General features: G+C 41.5%; 1 protein-coding gene across 26 annotated transcripts in view; it reads right to left on the reverse strand.

Moving 5' to 3' along the window:
- Positions 1-19,277, reverse strand: part of LOC134638406 (calcium/calmodulin-dependent protein kinase type II subunit beta) — a 76,632-nt gene that overhangs the window by 5,923 nt on the left and 51,432 nt on the right. For 4 of the 26 annotated variants that reach the window (XM_063488974.1, XM_063488964.1, XM_063488965.1 and 1 more), the window contains 7 exons: positions 19,213-19,247; positions 13,139-13,207; positions 9,389-9,433; positions 7,217-7,265; positions 1,006-1,081; positions 822-916; positions 301-534 (listed from right to left, as the gene is read on the reverse strand). In XM_063488974.1, the coding sequence (XP_063345044.1) occupies positions 302-534; positions 822-916; positions 1,006-1,081; positions 7,217-7,265; positions 9,389-9,433; positions 13,139-13,207; positions 19,213-19,247 (602 nt within the window). In that variant the 3' untranslated portion in view covers position 301. Of the gene's footprint in view, positions 1-300; positions 535-821; positions 917-1,005; positions 1,082-1,682; positions 1,860-2,638; positions 2,783-3,424; positions 3,515-7,216; positions 7,266-9,388; positions 9,434-13,138; positions 13,208-16,942; positions 16,976-19,212; positions 19,251-19,277 lie in introns of all 26 variants that reach the window. The other 22 variants (XM_063488978.1, XM_063488966.1, XM_063488991.1 and 19 more) reach the window with 12 other exon arrangements.

A 19,277-nucleotide genomic window follows, 5' to 3' on the forward strand; every position in this document is an offset into this window, starting at 1 on the left:
ATACTTTTCTTCTGCTCTTGGCTCTGCATTATTTCAAAGAGAGTGTCAATGAGAGCTGTGAACATCTACTGTTTAAACTTTACGTTTATGAGGGGCAGCCAATCACAAGGAATTTGGCTTAGAGTAAGAGAAACAGCTTGATTCAGAGCCCAGGAGGTGCACCAAGATGCAGTTTTTAAAAAAAATCCTTTTTTAACTTAAACTATCAATCATGTAAAGGTACACTGGTAAGGTCCAAGAAAATACACATGGAACTGGAAATGAGCATAACAGAGCCTTCTGGTTTTACTCAGTCCATACCTCACTGGAGTGGCGCAGCTGGTGCGCCTGAGCAGTGGAAGTGGATGTTCTGCCACTTGCTGTCTCTGCGATGCCAGACACGAGTCTCCTCTGACTGGCTGGACCGCGGCCGACCCTGGCCGTCAACAAACTGAGTCAGGCGGATGTAGGCGATGCAGGCTGCATCCTCGCCGATCAGGTGCACATGGGGGTTCAGGATGGTGGTGTGGATCGGCTTGCTGTTCTTAGCCAAAACTGAGAGGATGATGAGGACAGCGTCATCAAATACGATGGCACAACTACAATAATGACAGGACCAGTGTTACTACTGATGATTCAATTTAGTTATATCAATGGAAATTAATTCACAATACCAGGAAGCAGGAAAAAAGTAGGTAAACATACAAAAGCATATATTGTGTTACCAGTACACACTTATCCAAGTGTAAATGTAAGCGCTGCCGTGGAGTATTCGTCTGTATTAATCTCGGTTTGTGGTTTAGGCAAATATGCTTTTCATCAAATGTATCTATTAATCTTACGGTTCTCAAAGTAGAATCTGTGGAAATCCATTCCCTCTACCAGGTTGCCCAGGGCCTCCGGCTCAAATGAAGTCAGTCCAGGGTCGCAGATCTTACTAAAGAGGACACATGAGCGCATGTTAAAGATGCCAAACACTAACTTTAAACAACAGAAACTACATAGTACATACAAAAAGAGACTCACGCGTATGCCTCAAAGTCTCCGTTGTTGATGGCCTCTATCAGCTGTTCGGTTATCTTGATAATTTCTTGCTTGCGTGCTGCAGTGAACATGTACGAGCAAAAGTTATTCAGAGGCAAACACAAGAGCCATCAATGTTAGCTCATTTAACTTCAGTTCATTTAAACACAGTTTTAACTCATTTACACCTAACAGATGCTCAGGAAAAGGCAGTTAGCGCACCAGCTACGGTAGAAAAACAGAAAATAAATCAAAGAGCAAAGTGTAGCAGCAGCAGGTTAATTCATACACGCCACAGAGACACATACAAGAGGCCGTGTGATCATGTGATCCTGGACACTGTCAAACACAACTTAATATGAGCACACACCAGGCTTCTCTTTATATCACCACAAACCGTGTCACCTATATATTTAAGGGCATAACAGTGAGTCAACACACACAGATTCCCTGTGCTGTTAGCGGTGCTCTCTGTGGCGCAGCACACAGGAGGTTAATAAGGCTCAGAAGTAAAGTGCATCACATTAAACACAAAGTACTTCACTCCATATACACCTGTTCGCACAATCAGAACACAAACTACCAAACAGGCGCCCTGTGAAATCCTAACACGTCATTTGATAAGGGCTCCTGACTGGATACCATGCGCAGGGTTGGAGTTTGGCTCACTCAGTACTCACTCTGGGAGGAAGACAGGGGAGGGCTGGAGGGGGAGTGAGGGGGAGGTGGGGAAGTGGTGTGTGCATGTGGAGGGGGGGGCCTGGCACTAGGTACCGGCGCCGGCGCAGCATCGACTTCGGGCGCAGGGGCCGCCGGCGCCCTGCGAACGCTGCTTACCAGGTCTGTGAGCCGAGACACTGAGTGCAGTCCAGGCAAGATGGATGGATGGGTGGATGGGTGATGGAGGAACGCATAGAAACAGATTAAAAACATTGTCAGAAGGTGGTAGAGACAAGGAGAAGAAAGGAATGAATAAACAAGGAAATCCCTTCAGGAACTATAGTTCACTATAACAGTACAGTGAACTTAAATTATACAGAGTAATTTTACAGGTAATCATAGATAGACCATCATAGATCTGCAAGGTTTAGCTGCCTTTGTACAGCAAGATTACATTTAAAGTCTTAAGAATAATTTATCATCAGTCTGACACGTTAAAGTGCACATTTATTTAAATAATTAATTAAATGTATGAAATGTAAGAAAGCTCAAATTTAAAAGAATGTAACACTGAACTAAAAACATGTCAGGATACAAAAGTAATACTATGTGATGATTATGCAATAAATATTGACATTTTTAAATTAAAAAACCCTATTTGCACTACATATATTTTGAGACTGCATTTCGAGGTAGCTTTAGATGGATAAGTTTTATTTATCTCTCCTGCAACTATAAAGGTTATTTTAAAAATTGTTAAAGGGGCTGCAGAAATATCCAGAAAACAGCTGTGAAAAAACAGCAGTTTTAAAATTCCTCCTCATCTTTCCCAAAATAGCACATGAAAATCAGATCAGTATCAGTGCATCTTTTCATGCATCATCTTGGCAATAAATGAGAGCAAGAGGAAGATGCTAACTTATACATATATTTCTCATTTAGTTCTCTCTGTCTGTTGTTGCTCTTTTCTACTTACTCTGCATGGGGACTACCGGGGTGTGTGGAGGGGAGGGGGCAGAGAGGGCAGAGGGAGGTGGAGTGTTGGCTCTCCCTTCTCCGTCAGCTACGGGCCCTGATCCCCTACGCACTGAGCCCAGCAGGTCAGCGAACTTTGCGGCAGCTGAATTTAGGAACGGAGGGACATGAGGAATGACTCTTAAATGTAACCGCATGAATGAAAGTTTGTCTAGGTGAGCACTAAGACAAGCAGTCCTCTCAGACTAATGTGAAAAAAATGATCGATATTTATTTACATGAATATATCAAATGACACATCATTTGAAGTAGCGCTAAGGTGCTGACTACATTATCAGAGCTCTCCAAGACAAAGTTAAACTCAAACAAAGACAGTGAAAGAAAAATAAGACAGGGTTCATGCCAAGAACTGGAAAGCAGTCGCACTGTGTTGTTATTCCATCAACATCCAATAGAGGGAGACAAAGAGTTGTCCTAATCCCATGTGGTGTAGGTGGCACAAAGTGGGAGGAAGGGATGGTAGAGGAGCGATATGCTATAGAGCACTCTGGTGGTTTACAGAACTTTTCCCTTTTCTGTATTTAAGTTGTTAATTTCAGACTGATGCAGAAATAGAGATAAGGCTGTCTAAGTCAAGGCGTTGCAGGGATTTAGTGGCTCTACACAGCAGCAGATGCATGCTTTTAATATAAGCGAGGACTGTATTTAATACAAGCAAAACACGCAGAAAGGGATTTAGTCAACTTTTTGAATGCGTTATAGGCATTTGGCGGCCATGCTGACTTACAGTGCACAGCAGCTGAGGAGCTCTGAGAGCTATCAGGTTGGGAGCTTGTGCTGGACTGCGCCTTAAGCGAGCTGTTGTCTAAGCTCTTCCCTAACACGCACACACACATACACAGACATATATATAGAGTGACACCAATCACAAGAGAGATGACAGCCATATTCATACTTTGCACACAAAAACACAGAAATGTCCCAGTGAGGAACGGTTGGAACGACATATGAGATGGCATGAAGGAGGCAGATGAATGTGATGAGCGCAGTCTGTCTTTACGTTTTCAGAAAAATTACTGCTACTATTTGGCACAGCCGTCTGTCAATAGATTGAGCAAGAGAAAAAAAAAAAGAGGAAAAAAAAAGCTTTTTTCTCGTTATCTCAGTTAATGACTCCATTTTGGCAGGATTTACAACTGCGGCTGCCGCTGCATGAGAGGTTTTACTGAGACTTTAATGGGAGTCTTGCCAGTAAGCAGAGGACGGATGATGACAACAGTGATGGCCATGATGATAATGAGCGAGAGTTGGATGTTACTCATTATCGCTTGTCTGTTTAATCAGCTGGCACGCGAACAACTCATTGACAAATAGAGGGAAAGAAAAGGCCCCTGCAGGGAAACAAGGAATTTGCTGCCACTGGAAGTACACCCACTCAAACACAATTACATGAAATTCACAGACCAACTATTAAACAATCCACACCTTCTGCAACAATAATTTTGACATTTTTCTGTTATCACTAAAAATTAATTGTGCTAAGTACAGAAACCAAGTATAATGAGGGAAAACCAAGAAAAATCTGTCAGTGTGCAACCAACAGTGGGTGATTGACAAGCGATATCTCGGAAGTGCAGAGCAGAAATATTCCAGCGATGGTCAGTTAATTCAACAGATGTCAAATAAGAAGAATACTGGGACTATTAAATTAACACCCAATAATCCTTCAAATTCTGACACAATAACATGTAAATTAATGACTGAAAAAAGCAATCAGCCCTCAGAAAGCTGCATGCAACATATTCTCTTCTACAGACTTATTGCGGCTAACAGAACAGATATGTACTCAGATGCTCTGAAGGCCAGTGCAGGTGTTGGGTTACAAGCCAGCTGTCGAGCACTGACCTCACAAGAAGATCCTATAAAGCCAAGCGATAGACAAACTCCTCCAACCAAACACGCCACACTCACCTGGTTCTTGTAGTTTTCTCTGAGCAATCTGAGTGTTAGCTCCCTAAGAGCCCTAAAACTATTGCTATCCAAGGGTGGCGCTAGCCGAGCGGTTTGTCTTTAACACCTCTCTGGGAGCTCCGTCTCTGTTTCCTGCCACTGGTGCTAAGTTTAGACACCTCTCCCTTTAGCCCAGACTTCCATCCAAAGGTGTCCTAGCCCCCTCCACTTCTGCCAGAGGGGTGGGGTGGTGGCGCTCCAATTTAGAGTAGGGGGATGATGCAGGAAAAGTACAGTAGTATACAGTACTTCCTTTGTGCATAAAGTTTTTCCAGGCGATACAATGTTCTTTCAAGATGCCCTACCTTCATAACGTTTGTTTTAATGCTAACGTTTAGGCACATCATTTGACATTGGATGACAATTTGACTAAGGTGCAGTACAGAAATACTTCCAATCAGTTCGCTGAAAGATTTCAGATAAATGAATCGAAGCACCAAAAGACCAAATTAGCTGGAACTGCATCATTTTTTTTTTTTTAAAAACTGATAGATTAAAAAGAAAAAATGCTATTTATAGACACTAAACCTGCACCCTTCTTGACAGCCAGCAGGGTGCAACACCTCTGTTTATAAAAAGAGTGACTGGAGAAATGTATGATAAAATTAATTCTCGCTTGATTTATGACTTCAATAAACACATTTCTACTGATTTTATAGTCTCAATCATAAATTAGTTTCATGTATCATTTAGTACAACACATTAATTGACTTCAGTGCCATCAAAGTAACATGAATCCAAAACTGCACACCTCTGGATGAACCGATCTCCTGACAGGAGGATATCTGGATCAGGATCAATTTTTGATATTTTCTCGAGAACATCGAGACAATGTCTCCCAACTTTTTCTTATTTCAACTTAATAGGTATTTTTGAATATATGAAGAAAAGGTTAAATCTTCTTTTGAAAAACTTTTAGGATGCATTAACTCAAAACACTAATCACTCCCAACTTGGTGCTAAAATTTTAATTCAAATCCAGCAAGTTTGAGCAAGTTTTGTGCTGGCAAACGCCCTGTACTGATCACATCGCTTCCTTGGCAGAGGTAATAAGCAACTATAATAAAAGCATTTGGAGTACTGTTTCCAACATTTTTTTCTAAGAGACCTACATGATGGCTCTTCTGCGGTTGCTAGGGAATTTGTGACATAGCAGCAAAACCTCTATAGGGAGGAGGAGGAGGATGATGAGGAGGAGGAGATGGAAGCGCACATCCTGTTCTGTATGCTTGGCACCAAAATGAGACATTCATGACCCGATTTAGATGCATTGTACTCAGCTGAGATGTGGAGAACAGGGGTGTTTGAGTGTGTTGGTATAGATAAGCTGAAATTATGCTTTCACAGTAACACAAGACAAAAACACACACCGAGTGGACACAAAAGGCTAGACACAAAAACACTTTGTGGAGTTATTTGCTGATATGTGTGATACGCCTTTGAAAGAGTGTTTTTTCCCTCTCTCGCAACTCTAGCCAAGTGACACACGCACACACAGCTACACATGCCACAACTACACAGCTCCAAAAGCTGACACCCCACACAGGCATGTTGGTATTTAAGGGGTGTGTGCTCCTCAGTATTAAGATTTCAGCCAAACACTTTTGAGCCAAACCACAACAGCATTACAAGGCCTCTTACATTTCACAGCCCTCGTCTCACATCTCAAACAGACAAAATCATAACCATACATGTCTTCATTATAGAGCTCCGTGAGGAATCAGTAAGAGGTTAGATGTGAGCCAGATGACTAAATTAGAGCTCATCTACTGCATGTGCACCACACATGATGTGCATATAGGACTCTTTTTAAACAATAACCCTTTTAGTACATATAGCATGTGCTGCTCAGCCTTTTGCAAAGCAACAGAATTTTAAATAAATCCAGTCATTACGCTCTTCATTCCACTCGAAGCCACTATGAAGACAAAGCCGGTCGCATGAGAGTTTGTCAGCAGTTGGCATCAAAAAAACATTTCTGCCCCAAGGCTCGTGATAATACAGTCTAATAAACAAGAGAAGCTCATGCAAAGCAGAGCATGTAAGTATTAAGAGCCTCCCTAGACCCTCAGTACATTTGACTGTAATTTCTAAGCTTTTAAAAATTGTAGCAATTTCATAAAGAGGCATTCATTCAGGTACAATTATGTCAGTAACAAAGAGCAGCTTTCACCGCAAGGAGAATCCATTTTCCCAGCAACTAAAGAGCAATAACAGAGCCTGTCAAAATCCCCCATTATAAAGCTGAGAACTTAACAACTAAAAGGCAATCAGCCAAATCTCCAACATATTCCATTAAAGTGCTCTGTCACACGATTGTCATCGACTTGTAATGAACAGTTTTAGTGTTTCTGTTGTTTAAAAAAAAAATTACATTTCTGGCTCCTAAAATTTTTGATTACTAGATGCACATTAAGTTCAGCTGTCACACAAGTTGTTCACTGACTGACTGCAGTGACAAACAAAAGCCTGGAAATGTCAAGTGATGATCCAAAACTGGTCAAGACCCCTGGAGTGTTGTGACTTTTCATTCGGAAAAAACAGCTTCTCCTTTTATTTGCAGTCTTACCTTTCACATCTTCGTCCTCCACAGTGGTGTTGCTGCTGTCCGACGATTCCTGGAGATCAGAGATAAACAGTTAGCTAAGGTTCGGCAATGATAGGGCACACATTCGCGCTGAATGCACATGAAGAGGGACGTCACAAGAAGGGCAATGAGACTTGATTTACACAGACACAAGACTGGCCAGCAGGGGGCACCCTATGGTGCCATGTCATGTCTTTACAAACCCAAAACAGACAGCATAAAATACACCAAGACCAGTTACTTACTGTGGATTTAGTTCATAAGCAAAACACAAAATCAACTGCAAATACATTAGTTACTATCATCCAGCCTTTGTAACTATTATTTGTTTACTTATTTTTGCATTAACAATTCAAAAACTTAAAAGTGTCAGTCTATATTTAACCTTTTTACCCTCAAACCTCTTTTCTTCTACTCAAGCCAAAGCTCCTGCAGCTTCGTCCTATGTGTGTACGTGGACATATGATGCCTTTGCTTCAGTGGGAGCGCTTATATCATGCTGAAACTGACAGAAACTTAATGGAAAATGCTTTCCATTTCAATAACGCTAGTAGACAAAACAGATTCTCACAGGGCGATATGTTGTCATCTTAATCAGGGGCTGCATCCCTCAAATCTAATCATCTACCTGTCTGCCTGCTTGCCTGGCTGGCTGGCTGGCTGGCTGTCTCCCTCTTCTTAGGCTTTTGCCAGAGGAGGAGTTTCTCATTTCCAATTAGAAGATTAAATGGGCCTAAATTCCCCTGCATGAAGAGTTGAGAGACTATGTGACCTCATTAGAGGCATGCACGTGTGCTAACAGCATCACGAGCACAAAGCACCAAAGTGGTTTCATACATAGCCTTTTAAAGAGCAGCTGGTGGCCTGACCGGAGAGGAAGAGCGAAAAGAAAAACTGTGTACATGTGAACGCGAAGGAAAGAAGTGTGGAAAGGATTGTCAACTATTTGAAATATAATTAAAAGTGTGATTACGCCTACAGTTTGTTTTCTTTGGTTTGAATCATTGAGATGTTTCCTGTGTCATTCTGCATCTTATTCATTTTGTTTGACCCTCCTTTGAAAACTATTCATTGTGTAAATATGGTGAATTTATTTTCTTTGTTCTTTTGCGACATTCATTTCTCGGGTCACATTTTGAAGCCTCACATTTATTTGATCTCGACTCCTCTTTATTGTTGGCTCACAAAGTCCAGAATCTATCAAACTTAACTTGCCAGATGGACAGAGCTGAGTGAGTAAGTGCTAAAGAGGTCAAGTGTGCTTCTTTAAACCAGGCGGGTGTGAAAACATAAACTGCACTGAAGACTAATCTTCCAGATACTTTCATCGCCTTCCTGCATAGCCTGTGTTTGAGCTTGGAGAGTGGGAATTCAAAGTCATGTACTGTATTTCACACATAACTGACCCACAATCAAAAGATCACTGCGCTTTATTAAAAAACATGAATATCTCTTTCAAACAAAGTTCTGCTACTTTTCACTTTGGGTATAACAACTCGGGAAAAACACCTCAGTCATGCCTATGAGGAAGTGATCTTACTGCAAAGGCATGCATGTTCATGCACAAGCTATAAACACATACACATTCACACTGATTACACCAGCAACTTTTAAGAGATTATAGGACAGTAAGAGAGGGTACCACAAAACACCATCAGTCAGTATAATACAAATAAAAAGTTTTACCTATATCATATATATATAAATAAATTACAATGCTTAATATAACAGTCTTAAAGATCCAAAGACACCAGTCTCAGGTTCCATTCATTGGCTAAAATATAACATCTGAGCTCAAACATGACATCTAAGCTTATAAGGACTGCCACTATTCTCACTTGAATAGACATTAAGTATAGTTAGAATTCCCTTAATCTTAATACATGCGTGTGTTGAGGTCCCCCTTGGTGGCAGACTAACACAAGTTTGGTTGTTGGGGTAAACAACATTCGCTACCTAGCACCTGTTCCCTTCAGACAGACTTTTATCTGAGATTAATATTTAGTTACACACATAGACAAGTGCACAGAGCCATGTTGCACTCGCACAGATGCAGCATGAAAAGAAATATCAAAGGAGAGGAGAAGATAAGGAAGAGGAGGAGAATGACAGAGGAGGAGAAAGAAGAGGTCTGGACTGGGGAATGACGTATACCTTTGTCCCGTCCACCGGATTATGGATGACAGTTGTCTGAGGTTCCTGGAGGAAGAGGAAGATGAGGAGGGGAGATGAAGGAAGATGAAATAAAAGAGAGCAAGTAAAGAAAAAGTGGAAGAGAGAGAGAGGGAGGGAAAGGAAGAGAGCAGAATTTGACATAAACGTAAATATAAATGAACCAAGTGTACCAGAAAGGGTGACATGAATGTTGTATGAAGAGAAAGTGCTTGTTAAGGATGGCAGAAAAGAGAGGGGGAGAATCCTCCAAAGTCATAGAGTGGGTGGATGAACTGAAAACTGTAATTTGGAGTCAGTTCTGTTGCCTGTACACACACACACACACACACACACACACACACACACACACACACAGTGTTTTTTTGCATCACTTCAGACACTGACTTTTTTTCTTTTCCTGAAGACTTGACCCAAAATGCGCCCCAACTACTGCGACCATCATTTTATCCTACATCCTTACACTAAAATCTAATGACCTGTTTTTTAAAATCTCAAAACGGAGGCGAGTCCCCGTAATATAAACAGCTCTACATATGTCCCCACAACATAAGTAATACAAGTGCAAATACACACATACACAGAGTAAGTACACAGCCTAAGGGAAGAGATGGCATAGAGTTGCACTCAAAGCTGTGACATCTTTTTGAACCTTAACTTATCTAGGCTTTTGTTTACATGGGTACTCCTTATTTCTGCACCACCCTGCTGTGCATGCATAATTTCAAACTGCTTTCTATGCCTGAAAAGATGGAAATGCATGCCAAAACACAGAAATAGCAAATTGAAAGGGACAAAGGCATAATGACAAAAATCAGCCAGCTCATTCAATATGCATAAAATGTGATGTGACACAGATTTAAAAAAAAAAAAAAAAGGCCTCAACATCTTGCAAAACATTGGCATACCCAGCAGAAAGACTCAGATGCCCCACAAGATGAAAACGGGTCATTCTGTTCTTTCACACTCGTCTCAACAGAAACGGCGATCACTGCCGGGCAGACGCTGGCATCATTTCAGGGTCCTTTTTGAATGGGAATTTAATCAGAAACAACTATTGTTGTTCAGGACTATGTGCAAAGAAATGGCTCAATCACTCAACAGGATTAGCCATATAACAATTTGTCATGCTAATTTTGCTGATACCAACACCCACTAAACTTCAAGCTGAAACTAAGCTCTCTTAAAGTACAGCAAGGCAGTGGTTCCCAACTTTTCTTCAGTCTGACATACCCCCAAACCCTATCAGGCAGACCCAAACCACTCTCACCTCACCAGTTACTCAAAGCATTCAATTTACCATTTCTGAATGATGACCATTTAGGTATAGGTCTCCATTTAAACACTATTCATTACGTGCAGGGACCACTTCCAATCGCTTATTTTTAACCTGCCATTTCCACTGCTAGCTACACTTTAGCCAGCTAGTCTTAATCTAGCAATTTTACTTATTCATTTATACTTTTAGCTATTTTAACCATTTTACTTGTAGTTACGTCTAGCTAATAAATTGCAACTTTTTATCAATCATTTCAGCTTCAGTATATTTATACATACTCTATATAGAATTAAGTTTAACTGCTTGCCATACAGTTTCCTTATAACCAATTATTCATTACTATATATTTTTCCATTTTCTATTATTTCATCTGGTAATCAATACAATTAAGATTATTTTATTTGTATCCTTTAAAGTGCTTTTATCTAGCGCCTCACTTTCTGCTGTTTATCAATGCTATCTTCTGATAAAAGCTGTTCAAACCCACCAAAAAACAAAAAAGCCCCCTAAATTACATTGCAATTTTTGTTTTGTTTTTCAGATTCACTGTGCAATTCTGTCCACGTACCACCTCGATACTGCAGAAGTATCTCCTTTGGCACTTGTACTGCAGCTTGCAAATCACCACATGAGGTACAAAGCTGTACTCTTTCTCTGCCACTTTCTGCTATAACAGTTATAGTTTTACTACATTTACACCAGTACTTGACCTTTGTCTTGAAACCCTCAAAGGCTTGCCTCTTCTCAAGTTCACACAGTCGCCACTGATTGCTGATGACTCAGACTGGAGACAGATATATTTTCTCCCTCTACTAGGATCTGTCACTCGATGTAGAATATCCTGTGTAGCCCCCCCCCCAGGAAGTTACACCTCTGTGATGACCAATCATCAGCTGTCTCCCTGGTGATGATGGTGGTGTTGTCAAGGCAACCATCTCCTAGGGCAACAGACACCGGTGGCAACGTGGGACAAGACGATGAGTGAGAACAAAGTACCTGGGGTTTGCAGATTAGGGGGGACAAGTGCTGATGGCATCATCAGATGGGGGAAGGGTTCGATGGTGACATGTCCCTGTTGACCCTACATTAACACTGATGATTTACTAGGGATGCTTTTGCTGTGCAGCTAATTAAATGATTTCACTTTTCTCACTCTAGATGGTATTCATTTAAACGAAGCACTAATGTATTCATATATATAAACATATATTCATGTGGATTTAACACCACCTGCCTACTGCTTCCAGGTGGGAAGAATGTCAGTCCCCTGCTGTAATTAAGGAGATAATGCACCAAATGGCTGAACACAAACTAGATGAAGTCCCTGGTAACAGTGCGATTATCACAGCCGCCCTCCTACTCTCTATTCCCTTCAAGGATCAGCAATAAACACCTCTCCCCCATGCTTGAACCCACACTACCACAAAGACTCTGAAACACGTAAATGTAAACTTCCCTTCAAACCCTGAATGTGAGTCATTGTACATGTGCCAAGCAGAGTGCTAAAGTTAGCATCACATGTAGTCAAACAGAAAACACACATTGGCAAAAAGAAAAACTTTCTGTTGTGGAAAAAGAAAGCTCATATGACTACACATGATGCTAAATGGTACTGGCTCACTTACTGCTGTGTTACATATCTACTTTGGTGAGATTACTAGTGTGCCATCTAGAACATAAAGCCAACCTGCTGCCCTGTGTATGTATAGTAATCAGAAGAATATAGAGTCCCAAAGGGAAACTAGAACTCCCCATTTCTGTTCCATAAGAAAACCTCACTCGCAATATCGCTGAATTTTCCCAACTATTTGACAATGGACTTAACATCATTTTTTGACATAAAAGACAAATCCACAGGCAAGAGAGTAGCTGGATTTAGTTCAAACATGTTTCTTCTCACAAGCTGAAAAACAAGACTGTGTACTGTGGGTCTTTTAAGCTTACAGGTTTTTATTCCAAAACATCAGCCAATTTTACAGAGGAATTCTCTAAAATCCACGGGTGTAATTTTTTTCACTGGAAGGACAATCTGCAGACCTTTGGACTGACACAGTGGGGGACAGCTTCAATACAGGAGGAAGGGGGTAAATCGCAGTGACAGTCCCTGCAGGCACTGGCTGTCTATTTGTCTTTGGCAAACTTACACTGACAGAGAAAACAACATGGCGGTAGACTATCAACCCAAGTCCAAGTCACAAAGCATTCCCACCTGGCGTGGGAAAATGCTTCCTGACATGACTGCTGGTTTACGACCTACCCGACTGCTTTGGCCATCTCAGTGGCTCGATAAAGACCAAACAAAACCAACAAGAATGGACAGAAAGGAAAAACACACAAAGGTGAAGGAAAAGGTGTGGGATAGGGTGAAGGTAAGGGTCTTAAAGGACATAAGGGCGGCGGGAAGTCGGGCACACACAAACACACAGGTGAAGGGCGGGTTAGGAGATAAATACCAGAGCGGGTGAAGGGATGTTTCCTTTGGGGCTGGTGACTATGCTGTTTTTGGTGCTGTTTGTCTGGGGCTGTGCGGGAAAGGAAAGGAAAGGTAAGGAAAAGGAGGAGACACAACAAGAGTGTTAACAACAGCAAGAGGTGGGCTTGTGAGTGCGTGTCCATGCTTGTGCTTGTGTGTTTTTGGAATCAGCACATATATGTCTCTTTGACAGAATCAACTGCAAGGGTCTCACCTTAGTGGCTCTCATGTAAGGTAAAGAGTTAGGATTTGTCTTTTCATTCAGAAAAAACTCAATGCAACATTTTGATATTCATCGTTCAGAATTTATCTGCTGTTCTGTGTTACATTTATTTAATTTGTACCGTGCGGATCAGAGCAAAGTAGTCGGATAAATGTAGGTGTGCATCCCAGTGAGGCCTGAAGGTGGCAGGCAGACGCAGCAACTGTGAAGGGATTATTCTGAGTATAAGACTGATCTGTAATTCTCAGGTGACACCGTGGGCTGAGGGGTACTCTGACATCATCGTGATGTCACAAGTGACTTCCCCTGCTTGGGATTCCACATCGAGATGATACAATTGTGCCGTTTGGCCGTAGTGAATCACCTTTAGAAGCCTGGATGAAATGCTCTTTTGAAGATCAAACATCAAAGAGCGGCCGGCTCTTTGGAGCGTAGATTGATCTAAATTATTTTTGCATTGAATCTACATTACATTTGTAGTCCTGCTGGGGGGAAAATATCCAGTTTAAACCCTACAAAGGATCAAGCCCTGGGTGTGACAGTGAATAAGCTACAATTACGTCAATCGTAATTATTTGAGTTGATACAGTAAAATGCAAGCAATCTTGCTTGTAAGTGAAATTTCAAGAGGTCTTAAGTAATCAGGAGGATTACCTAATCCCCTATTAAGACTTGGCTAAGATATGGCATGATGTTGGTGTGCTGCCAAGCAAGTGAATGATTCCACCTAACATTAATTAGATAAGCACAATTCCCCAAAATATGAGAATTTAAAAGTGCACATTTTAAACAAGCCCAGAAGATTCAATAAAACGAAATGTTTGGTGCTGCAGCAGCGTTGAATCAGAGTGACTGTAATGGTGACTGTTTAACACTGACTTTCAAGATGGAAAGATGAAGACTGATGTGTGTGTGTGTGTGGGTGTGTATGTTTACCATAATATGAATTTTTTAAGCCACTGGGCTTACTCAGAGGAGACGAGAAGAGAGGAGAGGAGAGGAGGAGAGGAAAGGAGAGGAGAGAGAAGAGGAGAGGATGCCAGCACACATATGGTGCGAAAACACCACATAATGCAAGCACGCACTAAACAGCAATGAAAGAAAAAGCTGGTGTAAGCTGACAATAAGCTGACATATAGAAATTTTAAGCACCCATACAGTAATCCACACACAGCCACTCCCAAACAAATCTCCACACTCACACACAAATTACACCAAACAAAGTGTCTGTCACTCCGCTGCCTTTGTGACGATGAAATGCATTCCTCAAAGCAACGATACCATCGTGAGCCGTCTTAGTCAGAGCGTGTTTGCAGTATCAACTCAGGGCCTTAGCATTTACGTCATGTGTGTTTGCGGAGAGAAAACTGCTAACACTTCAGGGAGGCATTGAAGAAAAAAAGAAAAGAAAGAAAGAATGATGACAGCAGTGCTACGGCTCGCCAGTTGTGGAGACGACTGCCAATCATTGCCATCTTGAAAGCAAAATGTCCATTAGATCATTTCTAAATTATTAAACAGAACACCGGACATCAGGAGTGATCACAGACAATTATAACCACAGATGAGGGTTAAAAGGGGGTTAAAGTATCCACACGAGGTTTCCAGGATGGGCACAGGAAGAACAAAGGAGGGAAAGGTGCAGAAGAGATGACAAGTGTGGTAGATAAATAAAAAGGATGAGCCAGATCAGAAGATCAGAGAGAGAAAAAAGGTTCCTTCTGCGTAACGGCAGGGCAAGAAGTTATGGGTCAGAAATAAGTGAACTGAAACTAGTAATTCTGTGTGGTTTAATATTCTTATGTAAATTCTTGTTTTATTTTAAATCCTCCAAGTATGACACTGAACATGTAGGGTACGTGGACCATTCACAGAGTGTATGTGCCCTAGATCAGACTTTTTTAACAAGCATTGCATGTTGTGTTTAGTCAGGCAAAGCCAGGCTGTTGTTTTGTGATCGTGTCTTCAGCGTTTGGATGCAGTACTGTGCTATAAACCTTCTTTTTTCTCCCAAGTTTGTTTAAAACAAATAAGTAAACATCTAAACGCTACCTAAGACTGTGTAAAGTCAAGCTGGTACTGACAAAATAAGTGCACATGCTGGAGTCATTTCCAGTATACCAGAAGCTTAATTTAAAAACTGGAACACTTTTTGACCCATTTCTGTGTAAAAGGAACATGCGCGCCTTGCTTAAAAGTAAAAGACTGGTCTATTTTTACATTTGCAGAGGAGAACTCAGTGGCATATGTGAACCACATACTGTATATTCTGCTCTTAAACCTCATACAGCCATGCTCACAGGTTAATGTGGCAGTAAATACATTGATACACTGTGAGTAGTACACTGGAAAAATTGCACACTAATGTTTATCTACAGTAAAGTATGCTGATCGGCTGTAATGGCCAATTCTGATGCACATGCATGTTGGCCTCTGCAAACACAGTGGGTAACGAGTGAAGTGAGGAGTTGATTTCCCGTTTACAGCCTGTAACAGCGAGAGGGAACCGAGCCACAGCAATCAATGACCTAGCCTACTGTAATCAGTAATTACTGGACATTAGTGCATGAATATCAGCTGAACAGTATTAGGTTCTGATATTTGCCTGGTTCTTTATTCATTTGTAATCTTATTATAGCTTTTTCCCCAAAGTTGTTTTTGAATAGATAAAGTATAGCTAACAGGAACAGTAGGTTAATAAGAGTCCTGAGCTAACTTCACTCCGGAGCCTCGGTGGGGAGTCACCTTAGGCCAGGTGGGCTGCTGGGCTTGTAACACACTGGATGAAACCCTTATTAAACAATATTTAATATTCAACATGTTTTCTATGGAATTTCGTTTGCCACCCGGCTGCTGCAGCATCTGCTCTGTGAATGGTCAGCATAGGTTACAGATTCAACGTAGTAGGTGAAAACTATACCGTTCTTAGAGGTGGAGGATTAAATAATTATACTTTTACTCTTGTTTGAAGTATGTACCTTGTTAAACTCAAGGGCTCTGTCTCAAAACTACAAGTACTGGCTCCGTTCTAAAAGTGTGTGCCTGACAGATCTGGAGCAACATCCCTGGAGTAACTCTGATGGAACTAAAACACCCTGCTTCCATTACGTTTTCAGAGTATTCTCGTGACGCCGTACTTTGCAAGGATCATCCCGACCTGTCAATCAAGCGAGTGAGACCATTGCTGTGACTTGTTCCTGGCTTTTTCTGTCAATGAAATATAACTTTCTGTATATGCTGTCATTTTCTTTATGTGACATGGCAGCTGTTGGCGCTCTGAAGCTACTCAGCCTCTGTAGCTCCTAACAAGGTGCTGCTGTTGCCGTCATGTAAAATGCATTACCTCGTGTACACCAGAGCATTTTTAACAAGAAGTGCCTACATGACATCTGACTGCTGTTGAATAAAAATGATTTATGAATCGGCACCCACTGTGCCACAGAATAAAAAGTTAGTGAAGGAAGGGAGTCTCAATTCTATTACACAGAAGGAAGAAAGGAGACCATAAGGGATGGACCAAAAAAGAAGTGACAGGGCAAAATGCATAAATAGCATGCTCACCATATACTGGACAGTAGAGCTGGACTTGCGTTTCTGTCCTCAGGCAATTGATGCATGGATTTATTGATGGATGAGCAGATGGTAGAAGGAGGAGGGATGGGGAAGAAAATAAAGTAACCAAAAAAACAACAAGTGAGTGTACTGTCAAAAAAAATGAAATTAAAAAACAAAGAGCAAAATAGCTTTAACTTGTCAGCATAAACCAAAAGCTGTACACTTTGATGTACAAGTGAAGAGAAGAAGTTCCTATACAGCTTAGAAAAGGCAGAAGGAGGAGCAGCTCCTTCAAAGAAGTGAAAGGAGCAGTGGTTGAAGCGAAGGCCTTCAGAGAGAGAAAATTAGAAGAGGAGTCAGCTCATGGAAGAGTCAGAAGGCAAAAATTCAACCTATTGCTTCGGGGACAGTGAAAGGGAAGATGGCACTGTAAGAAAATAGCATGACAAGGAACTGCAAGATTTATTATGTAAGTGGTTTCCCAGACTTCATCTTAAATTTAAAATCACAACTGGCTTGAATTTTGTTGTTACATGTTGCATTAATGCATCAATAATTTATCGGCACAACAATGGAGACCAAAATAAATGTTCTCAATGTTGATATTTTACATTCTTCTAAAACTGTTTTGCAGCTTTTAATCTAAAGAAATCTGCACATTGTGTATATAATAACTAGTGTAAACTTAATAAGGATAAACAGTGTGTGATATAACAACACTGTTTAAAATGCAGAATATGTTGGTTCCTCTGAGCAGTAGCTGGCGTCGAAGGAGGTGAAAGGTGGTGGACAACCAGTGCCAGAGAGAGACCGCTTGCTTGCACTGGACAGGTGCTACAACTGAAAAGCGTCAGGTGTCATTAGGTATTAATGAGCCAGCGGGAGAAAAAGCAGGAAGAGGAGAAGACGATGAGAGGAGCTCAGAGTTTCAAAAGGAACAAAAGGACATTTGGAGATTATAAGAAGAAACAAGAGAAGAGGGAGAAAAAGGAGGCAAGCAGGGACGGCAGCAAATGAAGAAGACGCCTTTAGAAATGGTTTGGGGCGAGTGTGTGGGGAGCCTGTTGCTAGGCAATGAGTGCGCCGCAGTGGAAGTAAGCGTCTATTTCTGTCGTCTGAGTTTCCAGGGTCCAGACTGGCAGCTATTCCTGGAACCGGAGTCACATTCCCTGCTGAACCGACTGCGCAGGGAGGAACGGGGGGGGGGAACGACATTCATGCACACACACTCACACCAAATCCATACATACACACACGCATGGACACTCGATGCTGCACATGAGTTTAACACACGCATGGACACCCACGCTTACGCACACTTGTTTGCAGGAATGCTCACAGCCCCGTTTGCACGTTCAGTCTCTTTTCAAGCTGATAAACAAATGGGATGTTTTCACACACACACACACACACACACACACACACACACACACACACACACACACCTCCATGTCCACGTGCATGTGCCCAAACCTTTGCCTAATATAATGTATAATGCTGAGAAGCATGAATAGCACGTTGCATGTACGTGGCGCACACAGACACACTCATGATAGCTGTGTGTGGGATGTGCTACTGCAGCGTGTGCATGTGAGAGCGTGGGATGTGAGAGATCTTCATTAAATGGATGAACAGGAATGTGGGGTTAAAGACCAGATGGGGTGAGGATGAAAAAGAAGCATTGAAAGAGGAGCAAAAAGCAGAAATGGAGGGATGAGAGAGAGAGGAAGTGATGAAAAAACAAAATGTGAAGGGCTGACAGATGGTTAGATTTAATAATGGAGATGGAGAGGTGGCAATGAGCTAAATAATGCTAAATCAAAATAAGAGGTCCTTTCAGGAGGATGCGCTACTCGAGGCTTGTGCACTGGCAAGTGGCATGAAGGCTGATACGCATGGCACACACAGACTCGCATACATGTAGATACACATCCAGATGTGTGTACAGATGTGTATTCAGAATGGGCCACTGACTTTAATAAAATAATTAGATAATAACTTAAAAATCCAGCAGCTCTCATTCTGATACACAACATCTCAAGCCAAAAAACACAACTTTTACATGTAACACTAGACAAACATCCAATGACAGAACATACATGACAAGAAAGACACTGTAAGCAAAAGTGAGACTTGCAAGATTAAGAAAGAAATGAACAATCAAGCAGATAAAATGGGGAAGAGGAAGAAGAAGCAGAGTTTCTAGCCCAGAAAATATAAGGAAGGAGAAAAGTCAAGGAAGGAGATAGGTAGAGAAGTAAGAGTGTGCCCCTTACCTTGACATCTGCCTTTTTGTTGAGCAAAGTCTTGGCTGCTGCAATGACAAACAGGGAAAAACAAC

This window comes from Pelmatolapia mariae, linkage group LG12 (assembly GCF_036321145.2).
Source record: "Pelmatolapia mariae isolate MD_Pm_ZW linkage group LG12, Pm_UMD_F_2, whole genome shotgun sequence".
NCBI classification, from domain to species: Eukaryota; Metazoa; Chordata; class Actinopteri; order Cichliformes; family Cichlidae; genus Pelmatolapia; species Pelmatolapia mariae.